Source organism: Nycticebus coucang, chromosome 9, assembly GCF_027406575.1.
Source record: "Nycticebus coucang isolate mNycCou1 chromosome 9, mNycCou1.pri, whole genome shotgun sequence".
Lineage (NCBI taxonomy): Eukaryota > Metazoa > Chordata > Mammalia > Primates > Lorisidae > Nycticebus > Nycticebus coucang.
In genome coordinates this window covers 122,915,866-122,942,412 of record NC_069788.1, presented here as the reverse complement: position 1 = coordinate 122,942,412, position 26,547 = coordinate 122,915,866, and the positions used below count along the sequence as shown (strand labels likewise).

General features: G+C 37.5%; 1 protein-coding gene across 11 annotated transcripts in view; it reads right to left on the bottom strand.

Annotated features, from left to right (window-relative positions):
* The window catches only part of GPHN (gephyrin), a 708,676-nt gene that overhangs the window by 405,318 nt on the left and 276,811 nt on the right, over positions 1-26,547 (bottom strand). For all 11 annotated transcript variants that reach the window (XM_053602269.1, XM_053602258.1, XM_053602260.1 and 8 more), the window contains exon 3: positions 23,013-23,070. In XM_053602269.1, the coding sequence (XP_053458244.1) occupies positions 23,013-23,070 (58 nt within the window). The remainder of the gene's footprint in view (positions 1-23,012; positions 23,071-26,547) is intronic.

The following is a 26,547-nucleotide window of genomic DNA, read 5'->3' as shown; positions in this document are numbered from 1 at the left end:
TTTCTAATAGAAGGATAAGTTTGTCACCCTTCCCTCTCTTTTACCCTGCTGCCTTTTGCCCTGGGATGATATAGCAAGAAGGCCTGAATCAGATGTGGTCCCTTTATCTTGGACTTCCTATCCTCCAGAACTGTGAGCTAAATGAATTTTTGTTTATTAAAAATTACCTACTCTGTGCTACTGTGTTACAGCAACACAAAATGGGCTAAGACAAGAAAAGATTCTCCTTGCACCCCTGTCAACAAGAGTTTTAGGAGCTCTGTGCCAGGAGCTGGAGGACAGAGATCAAACATACCTATTATATTAAAATGTCTGTCTCCAAATAAGGGTAGGGACAGTGTATATTTCATCATAATATCCCTAGCTCCTAGCACAGTGCTTACACACAGTAATCAATTAAAAACTCTTAAGTTAGTTAAGTATTTTAAAAGAGTTAAGGTTAATCAAAAAATACTTATGGAATGAAATGAAACATAAAGATGTTTCATTTCATCTGATAAGATATAAGATGTTCAACAGTCAGAATCTGAAAGAGTCTGAGAAACAAGAGTCAGAAGTACCATTTCATGTCAGTGGAAAGAGAAAAATTAGTTTATAAGTTATCCTGGCAATTCTGGAAAACAATGAGGTTATTTTAACTGACAACATCAGAAAAGTCAATTAAAAATGGATTAGAGATTTAAATCCAAAATCTGAAATAATAAAAGGTTAAGAAAAAAATAAAAATATTAATGTAACATTAGGATGGGGTAACGTTTTTATAATAGATGGCTGATTATTGGCCCTGCTTGAAGAATAGCCTTTCTTTCTTTAAGTGTTTTTTTTTCTTTTTCTTTTTTTTTTTTATTATTAAATCATAACTGTATACATTGATATGATCATGGGGCATCATACACTCGCTTCATAAACCATTTGACACATTTTCATCACAGTGGTTAACATAGACCTTCCGGCGTTATCTCAGTTACTGTGCCAAAACATTTACATTCTACATTTACCAAGTTTCGCAAATACCCCTGTAATATGCACCACAGGTGTGATCCCACCGATCCCCCTCCCTCTACACACCCCCCCCTTCTCATTTCCCCCTATTGTTAAGTTGTAGCTGGGTTATAGCTTTCATGTGAGAGTCCCAAATTAGTTTCATAGTAGGGCTGGGTACATTGGGTACTTTTTCTTCCATTCTTGGGATACTTTACTAAGAAGAATATGTTCCAGCTCCATCCATGTAAACATAAAAGAGGTAAAGTCTCGATCTTTCTTTAAGGCTGCACAGTATTCCATGGTATACATATACCACAATTTATTAATCCATTCGTGGATCGATGGGCACTTGGGCTTTTTCCATTACTTAGCTATTATGAATTGGGCTGCAATAAACATTCTGGTACAAATATCTTTGTTATGTTGTGATTTTTGGTCTTCTGGGTATATGCCCAGCAGAGGAATTACAGGATTGAATGGCAGATCTATTTTTAGATCTCTGAGTGTTCTCCATATATCTTTCCAAAAGGAATGTACTAATTTGCATTCCCACCAGCAGTGCAGAAGTGTTTCCTTTTCTCCGCATCCACGACAACATCTCTGGTCTTGAGATTTTGTGATATAGGCTAGTCTCATTGGAGTTAGATGATATCTCAAAGTAGTTTTGATTTGCATTTCTCTGATGATTAAAGATGATGAGCATTTTTTCATATGTCTGAAGGCCGTGCGTCTGTCTTCTTCAGAGAAGTTTCTCTTCAAATCCCTTGCCAAGCCTGCGATGGGATCCCTTGTTTTTTTTTGCTGATGCGTTTGAGTTCTCTGTGGATTCTGGTTATTAAACCTTTGTCAGAGATATACCCTGCAAATATCTTCTCCCATTCTGAGGGCTGTCTGCTTGCTCTGCTTACTGTGTTCTTAGCTGTGCAGAAGCTTTTTAGTTTGATCAAGTCCCAGTAGTGTATTTTTGAAGCTGCTTCAATTGCCCGGGGGGTTCTCCTCATGAAATACTCACCCAGACCAATTTCTTCAAGGGTTTTCCCTGCATTCTCCTCTAGTATTTTTATAGTTTCATGTCTTAAGTTTAAATCTTTAATCCAATGAGAGTCTATCTTAGTTAATGGTGAAAGGTGTGGGTCCAATTTCAGTCTTCTGCAGGTTGCCAGCCAGTTCACCCAGCACCATTTGTTAAATAGGGAATCTTTTCCCCACTGAATGTTTTTAATTGGCTTGTCAAAAATCAAATAGCGGTAAGTAGCTGGATTCATCTCTTGGTTCTCTATTCTGTTCCAGATATCTACTTCTCTGTTTTTGTGCCAATACCATGCTGTTTTGATCACTATCGATTTGTAGTAAAGTCTGAGGTCTGGTAGTGTGATTCCTCCTGTTTTGTTTTTATTTCTGAGTAATGTCTTGGCTATTCGAGGTTTTTTCTGATTCCATATAAAACGAAGTAAAGTTTTATCAAGATCTTTAAAATATGACAGTGGAGCTTTAATAGGGAAATTATATATTGCTTTGGGTAGTATGGACATTTTGATAATGTTGATTCTTCCCAACCATGAGCATGGTATGTTTTTCCATTTGTTAACATTTTCAGCTATTTCTTTTCTTAGAGTTTCATAGTTCTCTTTATAGAGATCTTTCACGTCTTTTGTTAGGTAAATTCCCAAATATTTCATCTTCTTTGGCACTACTGTGAATGGGATAGAGTCCTTAACTGCTTTTTCAACTTGACTGTTGTTGGTGTATATAAAGGCTACCGATTTATGAATGTTGATTTTGTAACCTGAGACGCTGCTGTATTCCTTGATCACTTCTAGGAGTTTTGTAGTAGAGTCCCTAGTGTTTTCCAGATACACAATCATATCATCTGCGAAGAGCGAGAGTTTGATCTCTTCTGACCCTATATGGATACCCTTGATCGCCTTTTCTTCCCTAATTGCGGTGGCTAAAACTTCCATTACAATGTTGAAAAGCAATGGAGACAATGGGCAGCCTTGTCTGGTTCCTGATCTGAGTGGAAATGATTCCAATTTAACTCCATTCAATGTGATATTGGCTGTGGGTTTGCTGTAGATAGCTTCTATCAGTTTAAGAAAAGTCCCTTCTAGACCAATTTTCTTGAGTGTTCTGATCATGAAGGGATGCTGGATATTATCAAAAGCTTTTTCTGCATCAATTGAGAGAATCATATGGTCTTTGTTTTTTAATTGGTTTATGTGCTGAATTACATTTATAGATTTACGTATATTGAACCAGCCTTGAGACCCTGGGATAAAACCAACTTGGTCATGATGTATAATTTGTTTGATGTGTTGCTGGATTCTGTTTGTTAGGATCTTGTTGAATATTTTTGCATCTATATTCATTAGTGATATTGGTCTATAATTTTCTTTTCTTGTTGGGTCTTTTCCTGGTTTGGGGATCAGGGTGATGTTTGCTTCATAGAACGTGTTGGGTAGTCTTCCTTCTTTTTCTACATTTTGGAACAGGTTGAGTAATATAGGTACTAATTCCTCTTTAAAGGTTTGGTAGAATTCTGACGTGAAACCATCTGGTCACGGGCTTTTCTTTTTAGGGAGGTTTTGTATAGTTGATGCTATTTCTGAACTTGATATGGGTCTGTTCAACATTTCCACTTGATTCTGGTTAAGTCTTGGAAGGTGGCGCGCTTCCAAGTATCAGTCTATTTCCTTCAGATTTTCATATTTCTGAGAATAAAGTTTCTTGTAATATTCATTAAACATTTTTTGGATTTCTGAGGAGTCTGTGGTTATTTCGTCTTTGTTGTTTCTGATTGATGATATTAGAGATTTTACTCTTTTTTTCCTGATTAGGTTGGCCAGAGGTTTATCTATTTTATTGACCTTTTCAAAAAACCAGCTTTTTGATTTATTGATCTGTTGTATTATTCTTTTGTTTTCAATTTCATTTAATTCTGCTCTAATTTTGGTTATTTCTTTTCTTCTACTGAGTTTGCAGTTGGAATGTTCTTCCTTTTCCAGTTGCATGAGATGTCCCATTAAGTTGTTAACTTCCTCTCTTTCCGTTCTCTTGAGGAAGGCTTGCAGTGCTATAAATTTCCCTCTTAGAACTGCCTTTGCGGTGTCCCAGAGGTTCTGATAGTTTGTGTCTTCATTGTCGTTTTGTTCCAAAAAATTGGTGATTTCTTTCTTAATCTCATCTCTGACCCAGCTATCATTCAGCATAAGGTTATTTAACTTCCATGTTTTTGTATGAGTATGCAGATTCCTGTTGTTACTCAATTCAAGTTTTATTCCATGATGGTCCGAGAAGATGCATGGAATAATTTCTATTCCTTTAAATTTACTGAGGTTAGACTTGTGACCTAAAATGTGGTCAATTTTGGAGTAAGTTCCGTGGGCTGATGAGAAGTATGTGTATTCAGTTTTGTTGGGATGAAATGTTCTGTAGATGTCTGCTAAATCTAAATATTGGATGGTTAGGTTTAAATCTAAGATTTCTTTGCTCAGCTTCTTTCTGGAGGATCGATCCAACACTGCCAAGGGAGTGTTGAAATCTCCGACGATTATGGAGCTGGAGGAAATCAAGTTACTCATGTCTGTTAGAGTTTCTCTTATAAATTGAGGTGCATTCGGGTTGGGTGCATAGATATTAATAATTGAGATCTCATCATATTGAGTATTACCCTTAACAAATATGAAGTGACCATTCTCGTCCTTCCGTACTTTTGATGGTTTAAAGACTACTGTATCTGCAAATAAAATTGCAACACCTGCTTTTTTCTGATTACCATTTGCCTGAAATATGGATGACCATCCTTTCACGCTGAGTCTGTATTTGTCTTTTAAGTTGAGATGTGACTCTTGTATGCAACAAATATCTGGCTTGAGTTTTTGTATCCAGTCAGCTAACCTATGCCTCTTTAGAGGACAGTTTAAGCCATTCACATTGATGGAGAGTATTGATAAGTCTGGTGGAATTTTGGGTATCGAGTTTTTCAAAGGTCCAGTGGACATTTTTAATCCTTTCGCCAGTGTGGAAGTTGGAGTTTGATCCGAAGTTTCTGAGTGAGTTTACTTTTGTGGTATAGGATTGGGTTGGTCATTGTGGAGGATAGGTGTGAGAACATCCTGAAGAGCTGGTTTACTGATGGCAAATTTTTTCAACATATGAATGTCATTGAAGTATTTAATTTCTCCATCATAGATGAAACTCAGTTTAGCTGGATACAAGATCCTGGGTTGAAAGTTTTTTTGCTTTAGGAGATTAAAAGTTGATGACCAGCCTCTTCTTGCTTGAAAAGTTTCAGCAGAGAGATCTGCAGTTATTCTAATATTCTTACCTTTGTACGTTATAGTTTTCTTTCACAGGGCTGCTTTGAGAATCTTTTCTTTCCTGTTAACTTCAGTGAAGCTAATTATGATATGTCTGGGGGATGACTTATTGGGGTTGAATCATGCTGGGGTTCTGAAGCTGTCTGCTATCTGAATTTCAGATTCTCTAGGCATGTCTGGAAAATTTTCTTTCATAATTTCATGCAGAAGGGCCTCTGTGCCCTCAGAGGCCACTTCATCGTTCTCAGAAATTCCTATAATCCTTATGTTGCTTTTTTTCGAATTATCTGAGAGTTCTCTGAGTGAGTGATCCGTTTTTGCTCTCCATTTCTCTTCCTCTTTGAGAGATTGGGAGCGTTCGAAGACTTTATCTTCAATGTCAGAAATCCTTTCTTCTGCTTGCTCCATTCTGTTACTGAGGGATTCTACTGTATTTTTCATATCTTTGAGGGCTGTAAGTTCTTGCTTCAGTGTGTCTAAGTCTTTGGTGGTTTTGTCTTTAAATTCGTTAAATTCTTGAGACAACTTTTGAATTTCTCCTCGAATTCCTAATTCCATTTTATTAATCTTGTCTGCAATCCAAATTCTGAATTCGATTTCTGACATCTCAGCCAGTTGTTTATGAATGGGATCTTCAATCACATCTGCCGTATCTTTTCTTGGGGGGGTTGATCTATTCTGGTTATTCATGTTACCAGAGTTTTTCCGCTGATTCCGCCCCATGGTTATTTTACTCCCTTTGGTTTTTCCCCTGGGGTTTTATCGAGGGCCCGTACAGTGTTGTGGCCTGAGAAACTGGGGCCCTGTCTGGTATGGTGGAGCAAAGTGGTTCTGTCTTGTTTTCAGCTGGTTTCTGTTCGATCCTATTGCAACTTCTACTCTGGCTTGAAGTCTCAGGTGTGTGGAAAAATCAGCAATTAAGTCACCCCGCCTGCCCACCTCTGGCCCCAGTTGGAAAAGGAGAATCAAACCTTCCTACAATCGCACACCCAGGGCACCGCCTGAGAAGTCCTCAGTCTATTAGCCCAGTTCAAAAGGTCCAAATCAACTATCTCAATCGGCACTTGTCTCGGGTGGGAGAGTTCAAGAGGTCTCTGGGAACTGGATCACAGGGGCCTGGTGACTCCTCTGACACGGCTCACCCCAGTGCAGCGTGGAGTCAGGAGGAGCCACCCAGCAAACAGAGCAGTCTAGGAAGGTTGACGTCTCCTTCCCCACTTTGCCCCTCCGTCGGACCCAGTCATTGGTATCTCTGCAGATGGCTAACCCAGTTGCCTGCAGTGAACAGACACTCCAGGGGTTTGCACCTGCCTGAATCGCAAGGAAGTCTGCCAGGTCCCCGCAGACTGCCGCTATCTAGCAGGAGGAGATGGGGCCTGACATCTTTGAGTGTTTGATGCAGGTGATGGGAAGGAGGTGTTCACTCAGGCTTAGCCCCGTCCCTGATGGATGCTGCTAACAGAACAGAACAGACAACTTTGCGGGGTTCTGTCTCTGTTCCTGTCGAAATCGCGTACTGAAGATGGGCTGTTTTGAGTTCAAACGTCTTTGCTGCTGGAGATTTGCGTCCGAACACCTCTCTGGGTTGGCCCCGCCCTGGAAGCTTCCCGGGTTTGTGAGCGGTGTCAGGAAATCCCCCGCTCACCGGTGGCCTCCTCTGGTTGCCCATGAGTCAGGGGGTGTGGCCTCAGAATATCCAGAAGTTAGCGTTCTGCCGTTAAAGAAAAAACGGCTGTTGATCTACCTCCAGGGAACTGCTGCTCTGGTGTGGGCGCTCAGGCGACCCTTTTCTCCTCTGTCCTGCGCCCCAGAGTCAGCACTGAGTGGCCGCAGTTTGTGCTGGGTCCACACCCCTCAAGAGATCCCCCAAGAATCAGAACTCTCGGGGGATGGGCCCCCAGACCCCGATTGGGAGTGGGGGGGGGAAGCTAGAGTTTCATTCAGGTTTACGCAACACTACGCCCGGGGAGGGCTCCTGCACTGCACCGCAGGGAAGTGCCGCCAAGGCTTGATTTCCCCTCAGCAGCGTGCCCTCTCCTCGCTCACGTGTCCCAAAGTCAGCGCTGACCTGACGCAGCTCAGGCACTGTGCACTCCCCTCGAGAAATCACCCAAGGATCCAAACTCCTGGGGGATAGGCCCTCAGACCCCGAGTGAGAGTAGGGGCTCTCAGCTCTCAGTGGGGAAGCTAGAGTTTTATTCAGTCTTGTGCCCCGTAATGTTGCCCGGGGAGGGTTGGTGCACTGCACCGCAGGGAAGTGCTGAGGCGTGACTCCCCCTCAGCCCGGTGCCCTCTCCTCACTCGCGCCTCAGAGTCAATGCTGACCAGTCGCAACTCGGGGACTGTCCACTCCCCTTGAGGTATCACCCAAGGATCCGAACTCCTGGGGGACACACCTCCAGACCTCAGTGGGCGGGAGGGGAGCGCCAGAAGGGTTGCCGGAAGGATTCCCAAAGTTTTATTCAGTTTTATGCCTGGCAGGAGAACACCACGACACCCCAGTAGGGGAGGTAGGTCCAGTTTTTAGAAGGTCTCTCCCGTGAAGTGTAGTGGGAGGGCCTTTAATTTCTGCCCGCTTGTTTAATTGTGGGGCTCTTGAGCCGGTCTCATGGGGGAGGGGGACTCCCGTCCGCTTGGTGGTGGATTTTGTACCTTTTGTTTGCGTCCTTGTGATCACAACTTGCCTCAGCGGTGTTGATGTGCGTTCTTCAACCTTCTCTCTTGGTGAGGCTCAAGTCCACCAGGATACTTACTAAATTCCTGTCCCTTAACTCTCCTTCTGGACGGGAGCCTCTGTTGAAAGCTGGCTTCAGTCCGCCATCTTGTCTCCCTCCCCCCTCTTTAAGTGTTTTTGTTGCCATTAGTTGTAAAAATTATAAAATATTTTAATTTGAATTAAAAATAGGCAAAATAACACTAGCAAAATATATATAAGAAGTGGGCTGGGTGAGTTGGCTCATGCCTGTAATCCTAGCACTCTGGGAATCCGAGGGGGGTGGACAGCTTGAGCTCATGAGTTTGAGAACAGCCTGAGTAAAAGCGAGACCTCGTCTCTACAAAAAACAGAAAAATTGAGGCCAGAAGATCACTTGAGCCCAAGTGTTGGAGGTTGCTGTGAGCTAGGATGTCACAGCACTCTACCCAGTGTGACAGCTTGAGATTCTGTCTCAAAAAAAAAAATCTTTGAGATGTTAGGATAGACTTATGTGTCTCTATAAATACATATGTCTTTATATGTAAAAAATAGAAGAGGTAATTCATTGTTAGTAAAATTAAGGAAGTATAATAATCTGATGGAAATTTTGTGAACAGTTCTGTATAAAGATATTATGCAGTAATTAGGAAGAGAAACAATAGAACATTGATCTATCTATAGGCAGGAAAAAAATAGCAGAAAGATAGGTAGGTTTAAACTATCTTTTCAAAGAGAGACAAGAACTGTTTTCTTCACCAGATCAGAATGTTCTGATTTGAGAGGAAAATTACCTACTTCACATAATACAATGGTAATGCTAACTTCTGTTTTTTCTTTTTTTAAGGGACTAGCTGATAAAAAAATACAGCAGAGAGAAAACCTGTAGCTATTTGATATTTTTTATATTCAAGAGTGTTGCATTTCTTCTATTAATCTTCTTACTCTGAGAATAACATAGGAAAGGGTGCTCTCAGTTAAGAGAGTAGTACCAGAAAATCATTAACAGTAAACAAACCATAAATAGAACGTATTCAGTTGGGATGTGAAAAACTTCTAGTTACATGCTCTGACACATATGTCCTTAAGATTCCCCCCAAATATATTTCTTCTTTTTAATTCCTTAGCTCAGGGACTTAGCTTCTTTCATGAACTTCTGAGAGCAAAAAGCCTAAATTAATCTTTATTACTAGTACTCACTTCTCAAGCCTATTGGGATCATATCACATAGCTGTCATTTATTGTACATTTATTACGTAAAGTACAATGCTAAATACTTAACAGATATTTAATCCTCACAACAACGATAGATTTTGTTAACCAAGAATGCTAAGTTTTAGTTCTTGTGTTTTTAGGAAAACTCAAAATAGCTAAGATACTCATAAAGTCATAATCCTATTAAAGTGCAGAGCTTGTTTTATTAACCACTTTGATGAACCTTCCATACTTTCCATTCCTGTTGCTACTGACATAAGTCTTTTCCTTACCATCATTCATCTAGGTTGCTACAAAGCATCCTAGGTGGTCAGCCTCTAGATCTCTTTCTAATTCATTTTGACAAGAATAGTATGTCCTCTGAAATAAATCTGACTAAGACTTAGAGCTGCTTTACAATGTGATTCCAACCTAATTTTTCCGTCTCATCTCCTATATTCATTCTTAATAATCCCTTCACTCGAGCCAGATTTGCACTTTTGAAAAACAGTTTACGTTTAATATTTTTGTTCCTATTTCTTTTGTTTCAGAAGTTCTTTCAGTAATATTCTCCAAGATGAATTTCTACACCCTTTAGCTGGAGTTAGTCACTCTGTCCTTTATGATCTAAAAAAAATTTTACATATAAATTTGATATAAAATTTATATTTTATAATAAAATATGATTATTTCTTCCACTAGATATTGAACTCTTTCAGGATCATTCATTTAATCAACAATTATTTATCCACTCACTAACTGAAAGACTGACAAGCTGACACATTAAAATTCGGAACTTGTATTCAGCAAATAGATTTTAAGGGTATAAAAAGGCAAGCAACAGAGATAAAGAATTTGCATTACATGCATTAAAGGACTCATATTCAGAATCTATCTATATTTATATAGCATATAAATATATAGCATATCTATATCTTCATTTATTAATATGAGAAAGACAGATAACCTAATTTTTAAACAGGAGAAAACACTAATTTAGATACATCACAAAAGAGATCCAAATGGCCAAGAAACATATGACCCCTAGAAGGCAAAACAATCTTAAGCAAAAAGAACAAAACTGGCAGCATCACATTACCTAACCACAAATTATACTATCAGGCTATGGTAATCAAAGGAGCATGGTATTGGCATAAAAGTAGACACGTAGATCAACAGAACAAAATTGAGAACCTTGTACCTACAACCAACTGATCTCCAACAAAGCAGAAAAAAACATGTACTGGGTAAAGCATACATTATTCAAAAATGGTGCTGGGAAAACAGGGTAGAGATATGCATAAAAAGGAAACTGGACCCCTCTATCGTACCATATACAAAAAATAACTCAAGATGGATTAAAGACTTTAATGTAAGATCTGAAAGAATAAAAATCCTAGAAGAAAATGTAGTGTACACTGACCCAGAGAAAGAATTTATTATTCAGACCCTAAAAGCAAATGCAAAAAAAAAAAAAAAAAAAAAACCCTGAAAATAAAGAAATGGGACATAAACTCAAAAACTTCTGCAGAATGGGAGAAAATATTTGCAAACTATACATTTGATAGAGGATTAATATCCAGAATTTACAAGCAATTCAACAACCCCCTCCATAATTAACTCCATTAAAATGTGGACTAAGGGGACAGCACCTGTGGCTCAAAGTAGTAAGGCGCCGGCCCCATATACCGGAGGTGGTGGGTTCAAACCCAGCCCTGGCCAAAAACTGCAAAAAAAAAAAAGTAGACTAAGGATATGAAGAGACACTTTCTAAAAGAGGACAAATGACCAAGAAACAAGTGAAAAAACCACTAATCATCAGAGAAATGCAAATTAAACCACATAACTATCCTACTTCCATTAGAATAGCCATTATTTAAAAGTCAAAAGATAATCAATACCCTGCAAATGTGGTGAAAGGAAATGTGTATACACTACATATTAGTGGGAATGTAAATTAGTACAGCCTTCATGGAAATCAGTATGGAGATTTTGAAAAGAACAAAAACTGGATCTATCATTCTATCCAGCAATCTCACTACTGGATATTTACCCAAAGGAAATAAATGTATCAAAAAGATAAACACAGTAATAATTTCATTGATAAAGAAATTAAGCACACTGATGTTTGCATAACCTAGTATGGTGAGAGAAAAAATATTTATTGCAGCACTTTTCAAAATAACCAAGGTCTGGAGTTAACCTAAGTGTCCACTGATGGATGTGTATCAGTCGATATAATTTGAGTTTTCATCTTCAGCTTGTTGATATGGCAGATTACATTTATCATTTTGGTAATGTTGAACTAGTTGTGCATATCTCAAAAAAATCCCAATTGATCACAATCTCAAAAAAATCATAATTGGTCTTGGTACACAATTCTTTTAATACACTATTGGATTTGATTGGCAATATTTTGTTGAGAATTTTAAGTTCATTAGAAATACTAGTCTGTAGTATTCTTTGTACTGTTTTTTTCTGAGTTTGTATAAGGGTCATACAAAAGTCTCAGAAAATGAGGTGGCAAGTATTTCCTTGCCTTCTATTTTCAGAAGGAGATTGGGAAAAATTGATGATTAATTCTTTTAATATTTGGTAGAATTCTCTAGTGAAATCATCTGGGTCCAAGGATTTCTTCCTCAGCAGACTGACTTTTTCACCTTTGGAAGTCTGTGGTTTTTGAGGAATTATAATATTTCTTCTAAGTTGTCCAATTCGTGATTATAAAATTTTTCCACAGTATTCTCTAATTAGTCTTTTAATGAATGAAAGTGTTTTTTCTCCTTTGTCAGTTTAGCAAGAGGTTTATGAATTTCAATGAATTTCAGTGTTCTTAAAGAACAGCTTTTATTCCATTGATTTTTCTCTATCGCTTTCCTATTTTCAATTTCACTGATTTCAATTCTTAATTTGTTATTTTCTTTATTCTGCTTGTTCTCAGTACATTTTGCTTTTCTTTTTCTAGTTCCTTCCAAAAAAATATCTTGAGTTTATTGATTTGAAAACTTTGATCTTCATAAAATCTCCTCTCACCTGCTTTTGTTCCTTTCTAGATTTTTTTTATGTATTGTATTTTCATTTGGTTGTATGAATTTTTAAAATTGCCTTTGAGATGTCTTCTCTGATTTATGAATTATGTACAAGAGTCTTTTTAAATTTCTCTATTTAGAGCTTTTCCAGATAGCTTTCTTTTCATTTCTAGTTTAGCTCCATTATGGCCAGAGGACATACTTTGTATAATTTCCATTTTTACAGATTTGTTATGGTTGATGGCCTGGATAAGGTTTTGCATAGTAAATGTTTCTTGTGTGCTTGAACAAAGTACATATTATTTAATTTTAGGTGGAATATTCTATGTTAAATTTGGTACATATACATTTAAGATCACTTGTTTTCCTGGCAGATTGAGCCTTTTGCATTATGGGATGTCCTTTTTGTCTCCAGTTATTTTCTTTGTTCTGAAGACTACTTGGGGTCTAATGTTAATACAGCCACTCCTCCTTTTTTAAAAAAAGAATGTATGTATTTTCCCATGCTTTTACTGTCAACCAGTAAAAAAAAAAAAAAAGAAAAAAAAATCCATTCTGTCAAAATCTGTTTTATAACTTAGCCTAAAGTCCTTAAATGTCAGGTAATTAATGAGTCTACCATGTTAATATTTATTTTCTGTTTCCATTTTTTGTTGTTTTTACCTGCATGTCTACTGTGAACCACATAAATACTCTTTATGGCCAAGGGCAGTACTTTGAAGGTGACCACTGTGATATTTAGCAGTGAGGCATCTAACACTTTTTCTAGGATGTGTTCTCAAACTGATTTGTCAGACTTGTACAACAAAAGCTCTAATGGCCATTCCAGAAAGGGAGTTCCCAAACTGGATACAGAATACTGGGCTGAAAGTTTGAAGGTTGATGATCATCCTCTTCTGGTTTGAAAAGTTTTGGCTGAAAGATCTGCAGTCATTCTAATATTTCTCCCTTTGTAGGTAATGTTTTTCTTACATCTGGCTGCTTACAGAATTTTTCTCCTTCGTATTAACTTCGGCAAAGTTAATTACAATGTGTTTAGGAGATGCTTTATTTGGATTGAGTGTTGCTGGGCTTCTAAAACTATTATCTGAATTTTTGATCTCTTACAATGCTTGGGAAATTCACCTCCATGATATCTTGGAGTAGAGCATCCGTGCCTTTAGGACCATCCTCTCCTCCTTCAGGAATTCCTTTAAGAGAAATGTTTGATCTTTTGGAGTGATCCCATATCTCTCTTAGGGTATGATCAGTTTTTGCCCTTTGAGCATTTGGGATAGTTCCAAAGTATTGTCTTCAATTTCAGAGATCCTTTCTTTTGCCTGCTCATCTCTATTATTGAGGGATTCTATTATTTGAAGCTTCACGAATAACTTTATCATTTACTTGAGCTCTGCTATTTCTTTTCTCATTATGTCCACATCCTTGCTGACTTTGTCTTTGATTTCATTAATTTCTTAAGACAACTTTTGAAGTACCCTTAACATTTCTATATCCATCTTTTCTTCCATTCTGTTCATTTTATTTGCCATCTATATTCTCAATTCTATTTCTGACATTTCAGTCATTTGTTTATGAATGGCATTCTTCTGATGTATCTCCTTTATCATTCCTTGGGGGAGTAGATCTACTTTGATTATTCATGTTGCCAGAGTTCTTCTGCTGGTTCTGCCCCATGATTATTTTCTGCAGTTTGGCTAGTAAAACTTAGGGTGAGATTGGATTGAGGGCCTCAGGAACTGTAGTTACCAACCCTTTACCGAAGAGGTGGGACTGGTGATTGTGGCTTTTCCACAACAGCTTTACAAAGGTCACTTTCAGATTGGCAGGCAGAGACCCTGAGAACCTGATTGGTGTGATAGGACTAGCTGGCTCTGTCTTGCAGTCAGCCAGCTTCTATCCTATCCTAATGAGTCATGGATTTAGGTTGAAATCTCAGCTGAGGAGTGATACAAGCAACTGAGACACCCCACCCCCCAATAGTGACAACTGCTGGAGAAGAATCAGTTCCTCCCACTACAACACAACCACGACTCAACCTGGGAGGGTCCCCGGTAGACAGCCAATGTCAAGAGTTCCAATCTGAGTGTCCCAGGCAGCAAAACCACAATGACCATATGATTCTCTCAACTGATGCAGAAAAAGCTTTTGATAACATCCAGAATCCTTTCGTGATCACAACACTTAGGAAAATAGGCTTAGATGGGATGTTTCTTAAACTGATAGAGGCCATCCCCAACAAACCCACAGCCAATATTTTATTGAATGAAGTAAAATTGAAAACATTTCCACTCAGATTTGAAACTATACAAGGATACCCATTGTCTCCACTCCTATTCAACACAGTAATGGAAGTGTTAGCCATTGCAATCAGGCAAGAGAAGGCAATCAAGGGTATCCAGATTGGGTCAGCAGAGATCAAACTCTTACTCTTTGAAGATGACATCATCTTACACCTGGAAAACCCCAGGGACTCAACCACGAAACTGTTAGAAGTAATAATGGAATACAGCAGTGTCTCAGAATACAAAAATCAATATTTATAAATCAGTAGCTTTGATATATATCAGCAATATTCAAGCCAAAAATATAGTTAAGGACTCGATTCCTTTTACAGTAGTGCCAAAGATGAAATATCTGGAAATTTCCCTAACAATGGCTATGAAAGATCTATATAAGGAGCATTATTAAACTCTGACAAAAGAAATACTTGAAGATGTTAACAAATGGAAAAACATACCATGCTGGTGGCTAGGAAGAACCAACATTGTTTTTTTTTTTTGGCCAGGGCTGGGTTTGAACCCACCACCTCTGGCATATGGGACCGGCGCCCTACTCCTTGAGCCACAGGTGCCGCCCAGAACCAACATTGTTAAAATGTTAAAATGTACACACTACCCCAAGCAACCTACAGATTTAATGCAATCCCTATTACAGCACCAATGTCATACTTTAAAGATCTTGAAAAAATAGTACTTTGTTTTATATGGAATCAGAAAAAACCTCAAATAGCCAATACATTGCTCAGAAATAAAGACAAATCAGGAGGCTATACTATAAATCTATAGTGAATGAAACAGCATGGTACTGGTATAAAAATAGAGAGATAGATATATGGAATACAATAGAGAAACCCAGACACTTACCATCATTGGATCTTTGATAAGCCTATCAAAAAACATTCATTAGGGGAAAGTTTTCTTATTTAACAAATGGTGCTGGGTGAACTGGCTAGCAACCTGTAGAAGACTAAAACTAGACCCTCATCTTTCACCACTAACAAAAATTGATTCTCACTGGATAAAAGAATAAAACTTATGACATAAAACTATAAAAACACTAGAAGAGAAAGTACAGGGAAAACACTTGAAGAAATTGGCCTGGGAAAATATTTTATGAGGAGGACCCCCCTGGCAATTGAAGTATCACCAAATATATATTACTTGGGTCTAATCAAACTAAAAAGCTTCTGAATAGTCAAGAGCACTATAAGTAAAGCAAACAGACAGCCTTCAGAATGGGAGAAGATTTTTCCAGGTTATGATTCACATAAAGGTCTGATAACTAGAATACACAGAGAACTGAAACTAATCAATAAGAAAAGAACAAATAACCCCATGTTTTTGTGGGCCAGAAACTTGAACAGAAACTTTTTTGAAGATGACAGGCGAATGGCCAACAAACACATGAAAAAATGTTCAACATCTTTAATCATCAGAGAAATGCAAATCAAAACCACTCTGAGATATTATCTAATTCCAGTAAGATTAGCTCACATCACAACATCCCAAAACTACAGATTTTGGTGTGAATGTGGAGAGAAGGGAATACTTTACATTGCTGTGACCCAGGAGTGAGCCCTGCCAGCGAACTGGAATGGCATGGCACTTCTCTCTCTCCCACTTGTCCCTAACTCCCTGTGGCCCCCAGCTTCCACATGAATTTCTGTTTTCACGCATTTATCAGCAGTCCACACAATGCCCATGGCTCTCAAGGAACTGCCAAACACTCTGGGCTCTGTAGGGACAGGCTTTCAGACTGCCAGGTGAGGGGGAAAGGGTGGACTGGGAATTCAGAATTGTGGTGAAAATACTAGTTCAATTTTATGCCGTACAGGAGAATGCCTAAGCTCACAGGTGGGACCTCTCTGAAGGAGGCCTACTGTTTAGTGGCTCTCTCCCGTGGGGTAAAATAAAAGGTCTTTTGTTTACTGCTTGCTTGTAGCAAGCCACTCTCTTGGGGAAGAGGTCTCTCATCCTCTTAGTGATGGATTTTGTATGTGGAATTTGTTTCCTTGGAGTCGCAGCTTGCCTCATCAAAGATGATATGCACTTATCAATCTTCTTTCTTAGCTCAGCTCCTGACCTTCAGCTTCACCGAGATCATTTTGTCCATTTTCTCTCCCACTAGACAACAGACTCTGTTGAAAGCTGGCTCCAGTAGGCCATCTTACCTCATCCCCAACTTCCTTCCACTTTTCAGAGTCTTTCTTTATTTTCCAATGCACAGAAATTTTTAGTTCTAAGATGGAAGATCTAGATGAAATGAGGCCACTCCATTTTAGCCAGAGCTGAAAATCTCTTCAGTAGAATACTGTAGTCATCTTATAAAGTTATTGTAAATTATTCAGAACACGTAATACATGAGCATAAGCAAACAAAACAAAAATAACACAGGAGCTTTCCTACTGTATTAAAAAGCACTATAACCAAAACAGTATAGCGCTGACAAAGAAATAAGGAGATGAATGGGACAAACGTTCAGGATAAGATAGAGTTATGTATGTGTGTGTAAAGGCATAGGAAAATTTAGTGTGTATAAATGAGGCAGTTCAAACCAGGGGGAAAAGATGGGCTTTCATTAAATTGACCTAGAAAAATAAATTTGGAAATCATTAATATATCAGCTTAGTCATCGCACAAATAAATAAAGTTAAACTTAAACCAACATTAATTTCAGGTAGATTAAAGAAAAAATATTTAAAATAAATACATTCAAGGTATTTAGTATATATTCAAGGTATTTAGTATAAATACATGTATTTAGTATAAATGGGCATAACTTCTTTTTTTTTTTTTTTGTAGAGACAGAGTCTCACTTTATGACCCTTGGTAGAGTGCCGTGGCCTCACACGGCTCACAGCAACCTCCAACTCCTGGGCTTAAGCGATTCTCTTGCCTCAGCCTCCCGAGTAGCTGGGACTACAGGCGCCCGCCACAACGCCCGGCTATTTTTTGGTTGCAGTTTGGCCGGGGCCGGGTTTGAACCCGTCACCCTCGGTATATGGGGCCGGCGCCCTACCGACTGAGCCATAGGCGCCGCCCGGGCATAACTTCTTTAAAAAAGTTTGATTTCATCAATAGGAAAGTTAAAAAATACATGTTCTTTAAAATCCAGGAATTCCATTCCTCAGTATATACATCAAAGAAACTTTTACACATGAGTACCAGGATGCATTTACATGAATGTTTACAGATCACTTTTCATAAAAACTCAAATGGAAACAAGCTAAATGTTGATCAACAGTAGGATGTATCAATGATCTGTGAGAATTTTACAGCAATAAAATAAACACAAAAACAAAGTCCTTAATTACAGACAATAACAAGGATGAATTCTACAGAAACTGTTGAGCAAAAAAGGCAAGGCACAAAAAGCTGTATGAAATTTGATTCAGTTCACATAAAGTTCAAAGAGACCACAAATTTTAATATTTAGAGTATAGGCAAAAAGCCTATATGTCTCTGTGCCGCCAACTTGAGAGCGAGCAGAAACTGAAACTTACTTGGCACAGAACAGTTGGGATCGCTACTGAATTCAAACAAAAGCTGTTAAACCTGAATGCTTTGGAGGTAAAAGTCCAGTTCAGAGACACAGCATGGGGCCAGGAGAGCAGACACCTCACTGGTAAGTCTTAGAAACCTCCAGGCTGTGGTTTAGTAAGATAATTGGTTTCTGCCTTCAGGTGGTTAAGGGTTTGAGAGATCAGGCATACAATCAGCCTTTTCCCCCACAGTGGTCTTGTGACTTACTGGTTTGTGGGCAAACAGCATGTTTTTTATGATAATTATTTTTAGAGTAGAAGAATCGGTAGATTAGCAGGCTCCCGGGAAAGGATTTGTTTTTTGCAATAAACCACTGAAGTCATTGTGTGATTATACATTAATAGTGTGTAGGTGCAGAACTGGCTATTTAAGCTGATCTGAAATACAGAAGTTTGCTACTTGCAACCAGAGCTGGTAGCTGTTTTTTGCCCTATACTATTTTTTTTAATTTATTTTATTTATTTTTATTAAATCATAGCTGTGTACATTGATATGATCATGGGGCATCACACACTAGCTTCATAAACCGTTTGACACATTTTCATCACACTGGTTGACATGGAGGTTTCACCTCCGTGTCATCGACCACCCAAGCAGCCATCACACAACATTAGGGATATGTACAAAGATGTTAAAACTGAACAAAAGCAAGAAACTGATAATGATAAAAATTCAGAATGTTAGTTATATATAGGATGGAAAATATCCATTCCCTTTTTAAGGTGTTATCAATAAATGTACACTTAATTCAAACTATGTATGAATTAAATAATGATTTCTACCACTAGAAACATTGTAAATGATTAGCACATCTAACAAAAATCGAATTATGTTTAATCAGTCATATCATTTTAACATTGAAATTACACATGCATTTTTTATATGTGATATATTATAGACAACACATAAAATTAAAGCTTAATTGTACTGTTTAGATAATTAAGATTACTCAAATATTATCTAACTAAAATTAACATTACATCCAGTTGCTTCAATATTTCTATCAGTCAAAATACAAAAGATTAGATCTGATTTTAGCTAAAAATGCTAATGTAGCATCAAATGGTGAAATGCTATACAATATTAAGCTTCTAATATTTTTGAAAGTAAGATCAGTTTTACATTTTTTTATGCCTCAGGCCTCGAACTCTCTGAAATAGTTTTAGATATAACACCAGTAATTGATGGAAGAATTATGTTATGTATCATCCCTGTTTTTTTCCAGTAATTGGAGGGATAAATCTTTAGAACCATAGAATTTTTAAAAAACACACAATGAAAAAAAAGAAACTACTCCTTTAGAAAAAGGTAACTATTTTAAAATAGGCAGTATCTTTTCTTTTTTCTTTTTTTTTTTTTGGTAGAGACAGAGTCTCACTGTACCGCCCTCGGGTAGAGTGCCGTGGCGTCACATGGCTCACAGCAACCTCTAACTCTTGGGCTTACGCGATTCTCTTGCCTCAGCCTCCCGAGCAGCTGGGACTACAGGCGCCCGCCACAACGCCCAGCTATTTTTTGGTTGCAGTTTGGCCGGGGCTGGGTTTGAACCCGCCACCCTCAGCATATGGGCCGGCGCCCTACTCACTGAGTCACAGGTGCCACCCTAGGCAGTATCTTTTCTAATTAATTAAACTAAAGAATATATTAACCCTCTGGTTTTGGGGTGAGCTTTCCCCAGCACTTCATATTCAGTCTACCTTTAATACTTCATATAGCTTTTCCATGATATTGTACCCACTAGCATGGCCTCCACTATCTCTTATAACAAATTCTCACATCAATCGCTAGATTCTAGCTCTCTTTCTGAGTTCTGGGCTGATTTATCCAATGACTTATTGTATATTTGGTTATCTGAGGGAGATCTAAAATTCAACAAGTCTAAAACAGTCTTATTCCTATCAACTGTATGTCTTTTCCAATTTATATATATACATATATATTTTTTAAGTTAACAGCAACATCAATCCCCCAAGCCAGAAACCTGAGTCAACCTTTCCATTTTCCCTTAAATATCCAATAAATCATCAAGCATTATTGATTCTACTTTCTTAAATAATATTTTTTGAATTAGATATTTTTTTCCATCCTCAATGCCATTACTATACTTAAGGTTTTAATCATCTGGTGCCTACAGTCCTATAGTCTGGTCTCCTTCCTTGAAGTCAGTACCTCCTTCTATTCCACTGAGATCATTTTTCTCACTCATCATAGAAAAGCTTTTACAAGTTACCAATTAGCTATGTTAATTTCCTGTTTAAAAACCACACAATGGCACTCCATAATTTTCAGGATAAAATCCAAATTTCTCTGTCTGTTTATTTTTTGAGAAAATAGTCTCACAATTTTTCATCCTCGGTAGAGTGCCAAAAAAAGCAACCATAGTTCACAGCAACCTCAAATTCTTGCTCTCAAGTGATCCTCTTGTCTCAGTTTTTCATTTTTAGTAGAGACGGGGTCTCACTCTTGCTCAGGCTGGTCTTGAACTCCTGAGGTGAAGCAGTCCACCCACCTTAGCCTCCTGCCTCAGCCTTCCAGAGTGCGAGGATTACAGGTGTGAACTACTGTGTCCAGGCAAAATCCAAATTTCTTAACATGGTACAGTGACCTACATCCTGCCCTATATTTTCCCAGTCTTTATATTATGCCCTTTGATTTGGTGCCACATTATTTCATATTTATGTTTTCAAAAGTTCTTTGCCTTTGTATAAAACTCCAAGTTCCTAAACTATCTCCTACAATGACTTTACTGATTAACTTTTTCAAATAACCAGGTGTTCTTCTTATTCATTTCCATAGGAAACTTATATTTTATTTTTATTAATTTTCTTTTTTTGAGAGAGTCCCAGTTGGTCACCCTCAGTAGAGTGTTGTGGTATCTTAGCTTACAGCAACCTCAAGCTTTTGGGTTCAGGTGATCCTCTTGCCTCAGCCTCCCAAGTAGCTGGGACTATAGGAGCCTGCTGCAACAGCCGGCTATTTTTTAGAGATGGAGTCTCACTCTTGCTCAGTCTGGTCTCGAATTTGTGAGCTCAGGAAATCCACCCACCTTGGCCTTCCAAGTGCTGGGATTACAGGTTTGAGTCACCATGCCCGGCCCAGACACTTTATTATTGAATATACATTTTTTTTTTTTTTGGTAGAGACAGAGTCTCACTGTACCGCCCTCGGGTAGAGTGCCGTGGCGTCACACGGCTCACAGCAACCTCTAACTCTTGGGCTTATGTGATTCTCTTGCCTCAGCCTCCCGAGCAGCTGGAACTACAGGCGCCCGCCACAACGCCCGGCTATTTTTTTGTTGCAGTTTGGCCGGGGCTGGGTTTGAACTCGCCACCCTCAGCATATGGGGCCGGCGCCCTACTCACTGAGCCACAGGCGCTGCCCTGAATATACATTTTAACTGTATTGTAAGACAGAGTAACTTTAAAATATTTTTCAACTCAACAGCCTTTATAAAAATGTTGTCTAATTATTTATATATATATATTTGTTGATTGCCTAAAGTTTTTTTGAGTCATTATAACATGTATTTCAAGAAATAATAAACACATGTTTTTCTGACCCCTGAACAACATTTGCTTGTATTTTTTGAAGCAATTTCTGAACTTCAAACAAATCTTTATTCACTTCCCTTTCTTCCTCTGAAAAATGAAGAATCTGGATTAGACCTAAGGTTTTTCCCAGTTAAAATATTTTATGAATTTGTATCAAGTTGAAATGAGTCTCCTGAAAGAAAAATCTTGGAAGATTTTTTTTGATGCTAGACTATGACAGTTAATTCCTGATATTGATTACTTATTAAAACACTTGTCATGAAAGTTAACAGTATGTCTCATAAGAAAGATAAATGGCCTTAAGATTTAAAAATAATACAGAGAAATACAGAAAAATAATACAGAAAGTTTTGAATTTATTGAACTTGATATTGAAAAGTTTAAACAAATTAAGCTTAATTACTGGTTGATATCTTTACATGTCATTTTTAACAACCAGTTAGCATTCTGTTTATCCTTGACAATTGCTATCTAATTATTAACTTGTACTTGTAAAACAGACAGTAAGTTCAATTTTCAATAGATGATATACTTCTTTTGAACAAGGGCAATGTGTTATGTTAGAAGGTAAATACTTCGCAAGACTTAAGTTAAATGTTAGATTTGTTTATAATCTTATGGAGTATTAATCCAATGTTACTTTTATCTCCAAGTCTTATGGAATATTAATCCAATATTAGACTTTTAACCATATCTAAAGAATACAGTAGTGCTCTAATTTTTAGAAAGTCAAATTTTCATTCATTACAATGTAAATTTTTAATTAAAACTGACATGTTGTGTTTTCAAAGGAACCAGGAAATATTTAATAAAAGACTTGATACTATATAAAATTGGTAAAGGCATACAAGGGAAAGAAATTGCAACAAGATTAAAAGATAATCCATTAAGCATAGTAATGCTTATACACAGTATTTTCTAATGTAGCTTTCAAATAACAGCACAATAAAGGTTTCCTTTGGGATTCTCCTCATATTTTCCATGCATTTCAAATGGTACATGAAATCTGATGGTGATATAAATTTTTAATCCAAAGAGAATAACTGGAATTTAAATGATGTCCTAATATATCCAAATACTGAATCATAATAAAGAGCAAGCAAGCCAGGCGTGGTGGCTCATGCCTGTAATCCTAGCACTCCGGGAGGCCGAAGGGAGTGGATAGCTTGAGCTCGCAGGTTTGAGACCAGCCTGAGCAAAAAAGTGAGACCTCCATTTCTACTAAAAATAGATAAAAACTGAGGCAAGAGGATTGCTTGAGCCCAAGAGTTGGAAGTTGCTGTGAGTTACGATGACCTGGCACTCTACCCAGGGCGACAGCTCGAGACTCTGTCTCAAAAAAGAAAAAAAGTAAAAAATAAAGAGTGAACAATTCTTTACCCACCTCCCCACCAAAATAAACGGAAAATGTCATACTATACCTTGATTTCTTCCACTTCGTCTGGTACTATCTTGTATGCTGATATAGTCCCACCCAATCTGAAATTAAAAAAAAAGAAAATATTCTCAAAACCAGCAACAGTGTTTAAAAAATATGGAAGATTTCTGCCTTTAGCATGAGAGTGCCACCAGTAACTTCTCAATGTCAATCTCAATAATCGTGGAGGATAAACAACCTTATTGTACTTATGTCCTTCATTTATTAGTTTTAAAGATAAGGATAATGAATGACTACTTGAAGAGCAATCATTATGTTAGAATTTTATCCATATCTAAACTCCTCTTTTTGATGATTTTAATAACGCTGAAACTGTTAATTTAATGGTGGATTCTGTCACAAGTAACATGCATCAGGAACTGATAGCAGACATGGAGTTTGCTTTTATTTAAAAAAAAAATTAACAGATTTTACTTTTTACTGAAATTGTAGGTTTACAAAAAAATTGAGCAGAAAGTAGAGAATTCACTACCCCCTTCCTTCCTTCCACTCCCCAAGTTTCCCTTGTAATACAATTAACATCTTATACTGTTGTACCAGAAATGATGAACCAATACTAATACTGTCTCTTTTCAAAAATAGACAGTATGTAGGATAATATTTAGAAATAAACATATCCTACATTAAGCACACAAAGTGAACTCAGTGTGAGTTTAAAATGGCTTGCTTTTTTTCCAGAGGCTTAAGGAAACTGGGTCCCCCTGGGACACACACAGAGTTGGCTCTCCTGGAGTTAAAAACTCCACAAGCCCATTGTCTGAAGTTGTGCACCCTGTGAAGCCTGAGATCAAAGGGCATGCCACCCTTCCTCAGACATACGGGCCAGAGAGTAGACGTATGTTAACAACATATTGTCAGAGGTCTATAGGTGTTCTGCCCTGAGGAAAAGACACAGTCGTTACTTCATACTGAGTAAACTGAGTGAACGCTTGAAGATATTCTGCCATTAACTTTGTTTCCCTGTGGCTACTTTCTTCTTTGTGATCTTTATTTAGATACCTGCCCAGAGATTAGTCAGTGTCTAGAAGAAGATGTTTACTACAAAAGTGATTGTGTTGATGTGGTAACAGGATATTTCCTTTCAAGTTAATTTCAGATAGGTAAAATGAGGTAATGGTGAAACTAACAGATCATAGATTAAGTATGTACATAACTAGAAAGGTATAAAATCAAACCCCTAAATAAAGAACATCGCTACACGCTATCCCATCCCATTTAGTCTGTTTCTTGACTTAATAATTACAGGAGCGAGTTTACACCCACAGCAAAGCTGCCGTTTGTTCGCGTCCCCAGTCACGCAACACAGTAAAAGTGATATGTATGCATAGCACTGTCCAAGGGAGAGAGAAAAGAATTTGGCGGTTATAAATAACTTAATACCTACCATACATTCTTTGCCTTGAGGTAGTGATGCCATTATAGTTCATGTTCACGTATATAAAAAATTTTTAGAAAACAACTAAGATTTGTATAGTATCATGTGCCAGGCAGGCATATTTTATATATATATATGCACACACACACTTAATATTTATACACATATATAAAATCAAATTTAATTCTTACAACTGTCTCTATTGTAAAAATTTATAAATTGAGCTACAGAGAGATTCAGTAATTTTTCTTTTCTTTTTTTTTTTTTTGCAGTTTTTGGCTGGGGCCGGGTTTGAAACTGCCACCTCCAGCATATGGGGCTGGCGCCCTACTCCTTTGAGCCACAGGCACCACCACTCAGTAATTTATCTTAAGTAAATGAAGAAACTAGTGATTAAAGACATTGAGATGTATGTAACCATAAAATACATACCAGATTTTAAATATGTAAAAGTGAATTTTAAAATATTGATTATGTGTTAAAATAATATTCTGGATAAATTAGGTTCAATGAAATATATTATTAAAGTTAATTTTATTCTTTTTGTACTTTTTAAAATGTGGCTACTAGAAAATTTACAGTAACACACAGGGCATTTGTGGATCCCTTCTTATCTCTATCAGGTATTCTTGTTCTTAAGCTGCAAAATTCCCTATCTGCCTTTGCTCTAACTCAGGGCTTACAAAGGAACGTTCAGATTCCTTGAGTTTGTAAGTATGCCATTATCAGAAAAGGGAGTATATACATAAGGAACTTATGTATGCATATCTCCTCTCTTCAATGTAAATTAATACACGTCATTTTCACTTCCATTAACAAAAATTCAACCTAATATTTTTTTAGGTAAGTATGCATTTAAATTCTTTCATTATCATGTGCTCCAGCTAATAAAACTAGTGTTCATATTTTGATTGGAGAATGATTTCCTAGACTTAACATGCCATAATTAAATGCTGAAAACACTATTGAATTTTAACTCAATTAACTTCATCTAAGGTACACCAGTCATGTAATATATAAGACATAATAAGGGAACTGTTTGGTCAAGTAGCCAAATACAAAGGAAGCTCAGAAAACTTCCACATTATGCTAAATACAGAACTGAAAAAGAAGACGAAAGGCAATATAAACACCAGGAAAAAATTCCAGAAAACAGAAACAATCTAGAAAAAAACTAAAAAAAAAACAACAACTGAGTCATAGGCATTATTGAAAACGAACAAACAAACAAAACTGTTGGAGGCCAAGCATGTGGCTCATGCTGGCAATCCTAGCACTCAGGGAGGCCAAAACAGGAAGACCTCTTGAGCTTAGGAATTTGAGACCAGTCTGGGTAAGAGTGAGACCTCGTCTCTACTAAAAATACCACAAATTAGGCATTGTGGCAGGCACCTGTAGTCTAAACCCAGGAGTTTGAAGTTGCTGTGAACGAGGCTGATGTCATGGTACTCTACAAACGAACCAAAAAACCTTCTGCTTTTCCTAAGTGAATCTAGCTAACCTTTTGTCAATTTGATGATCTTTCAAAGAACTGACTTGTTTTTTAGCTCGTTTTTCTATTCTCCATTTCATTTATTTCCACACTAATGTTTATTATTTCCTTCCTTTCACTTTTCCTTCCCACAATTACTGCTTTCTATTGAGTTTAGCTGACTTATATTTTCCTTGTACTGAATCTTTCTATCTTCTCATTTCCTTTTATGTATTTCTCGTAGGTATTTTCCTTGTGGTTAGGGGAAACACATTTAACATCCTAAATTACAATAATTTAATTTAAATAGACAGCAAATGAACTTCAGTAATCAGTAGCATATGAAACTCTGCTCCTACACAGCTCCAATGTCTAGCATTGGGTTTCTTTTTTTCTAGTTCATCAAAGTGTAAGGTTGAGATGCTTGCTTTTTAATGTAAACATTTATAGCTATAAATTTCTCTCTCAGCACTTGCTTTCATTATATCCTGTAAGTTCTATAAATGTTGTGTTTGTTACCTTCCCCTTTAAGACAGAATCTCACTTTGGCACCCTCAATAGAGGGCAGTGGTGTCTCACCTCACAGCAAGCTCAAACTCTTAGGCTCAAGTAATCCTTTTGACTCAGCCTCCCAAGTAGCTGGGACTACAAGTGCCTGACATAACATCTGGC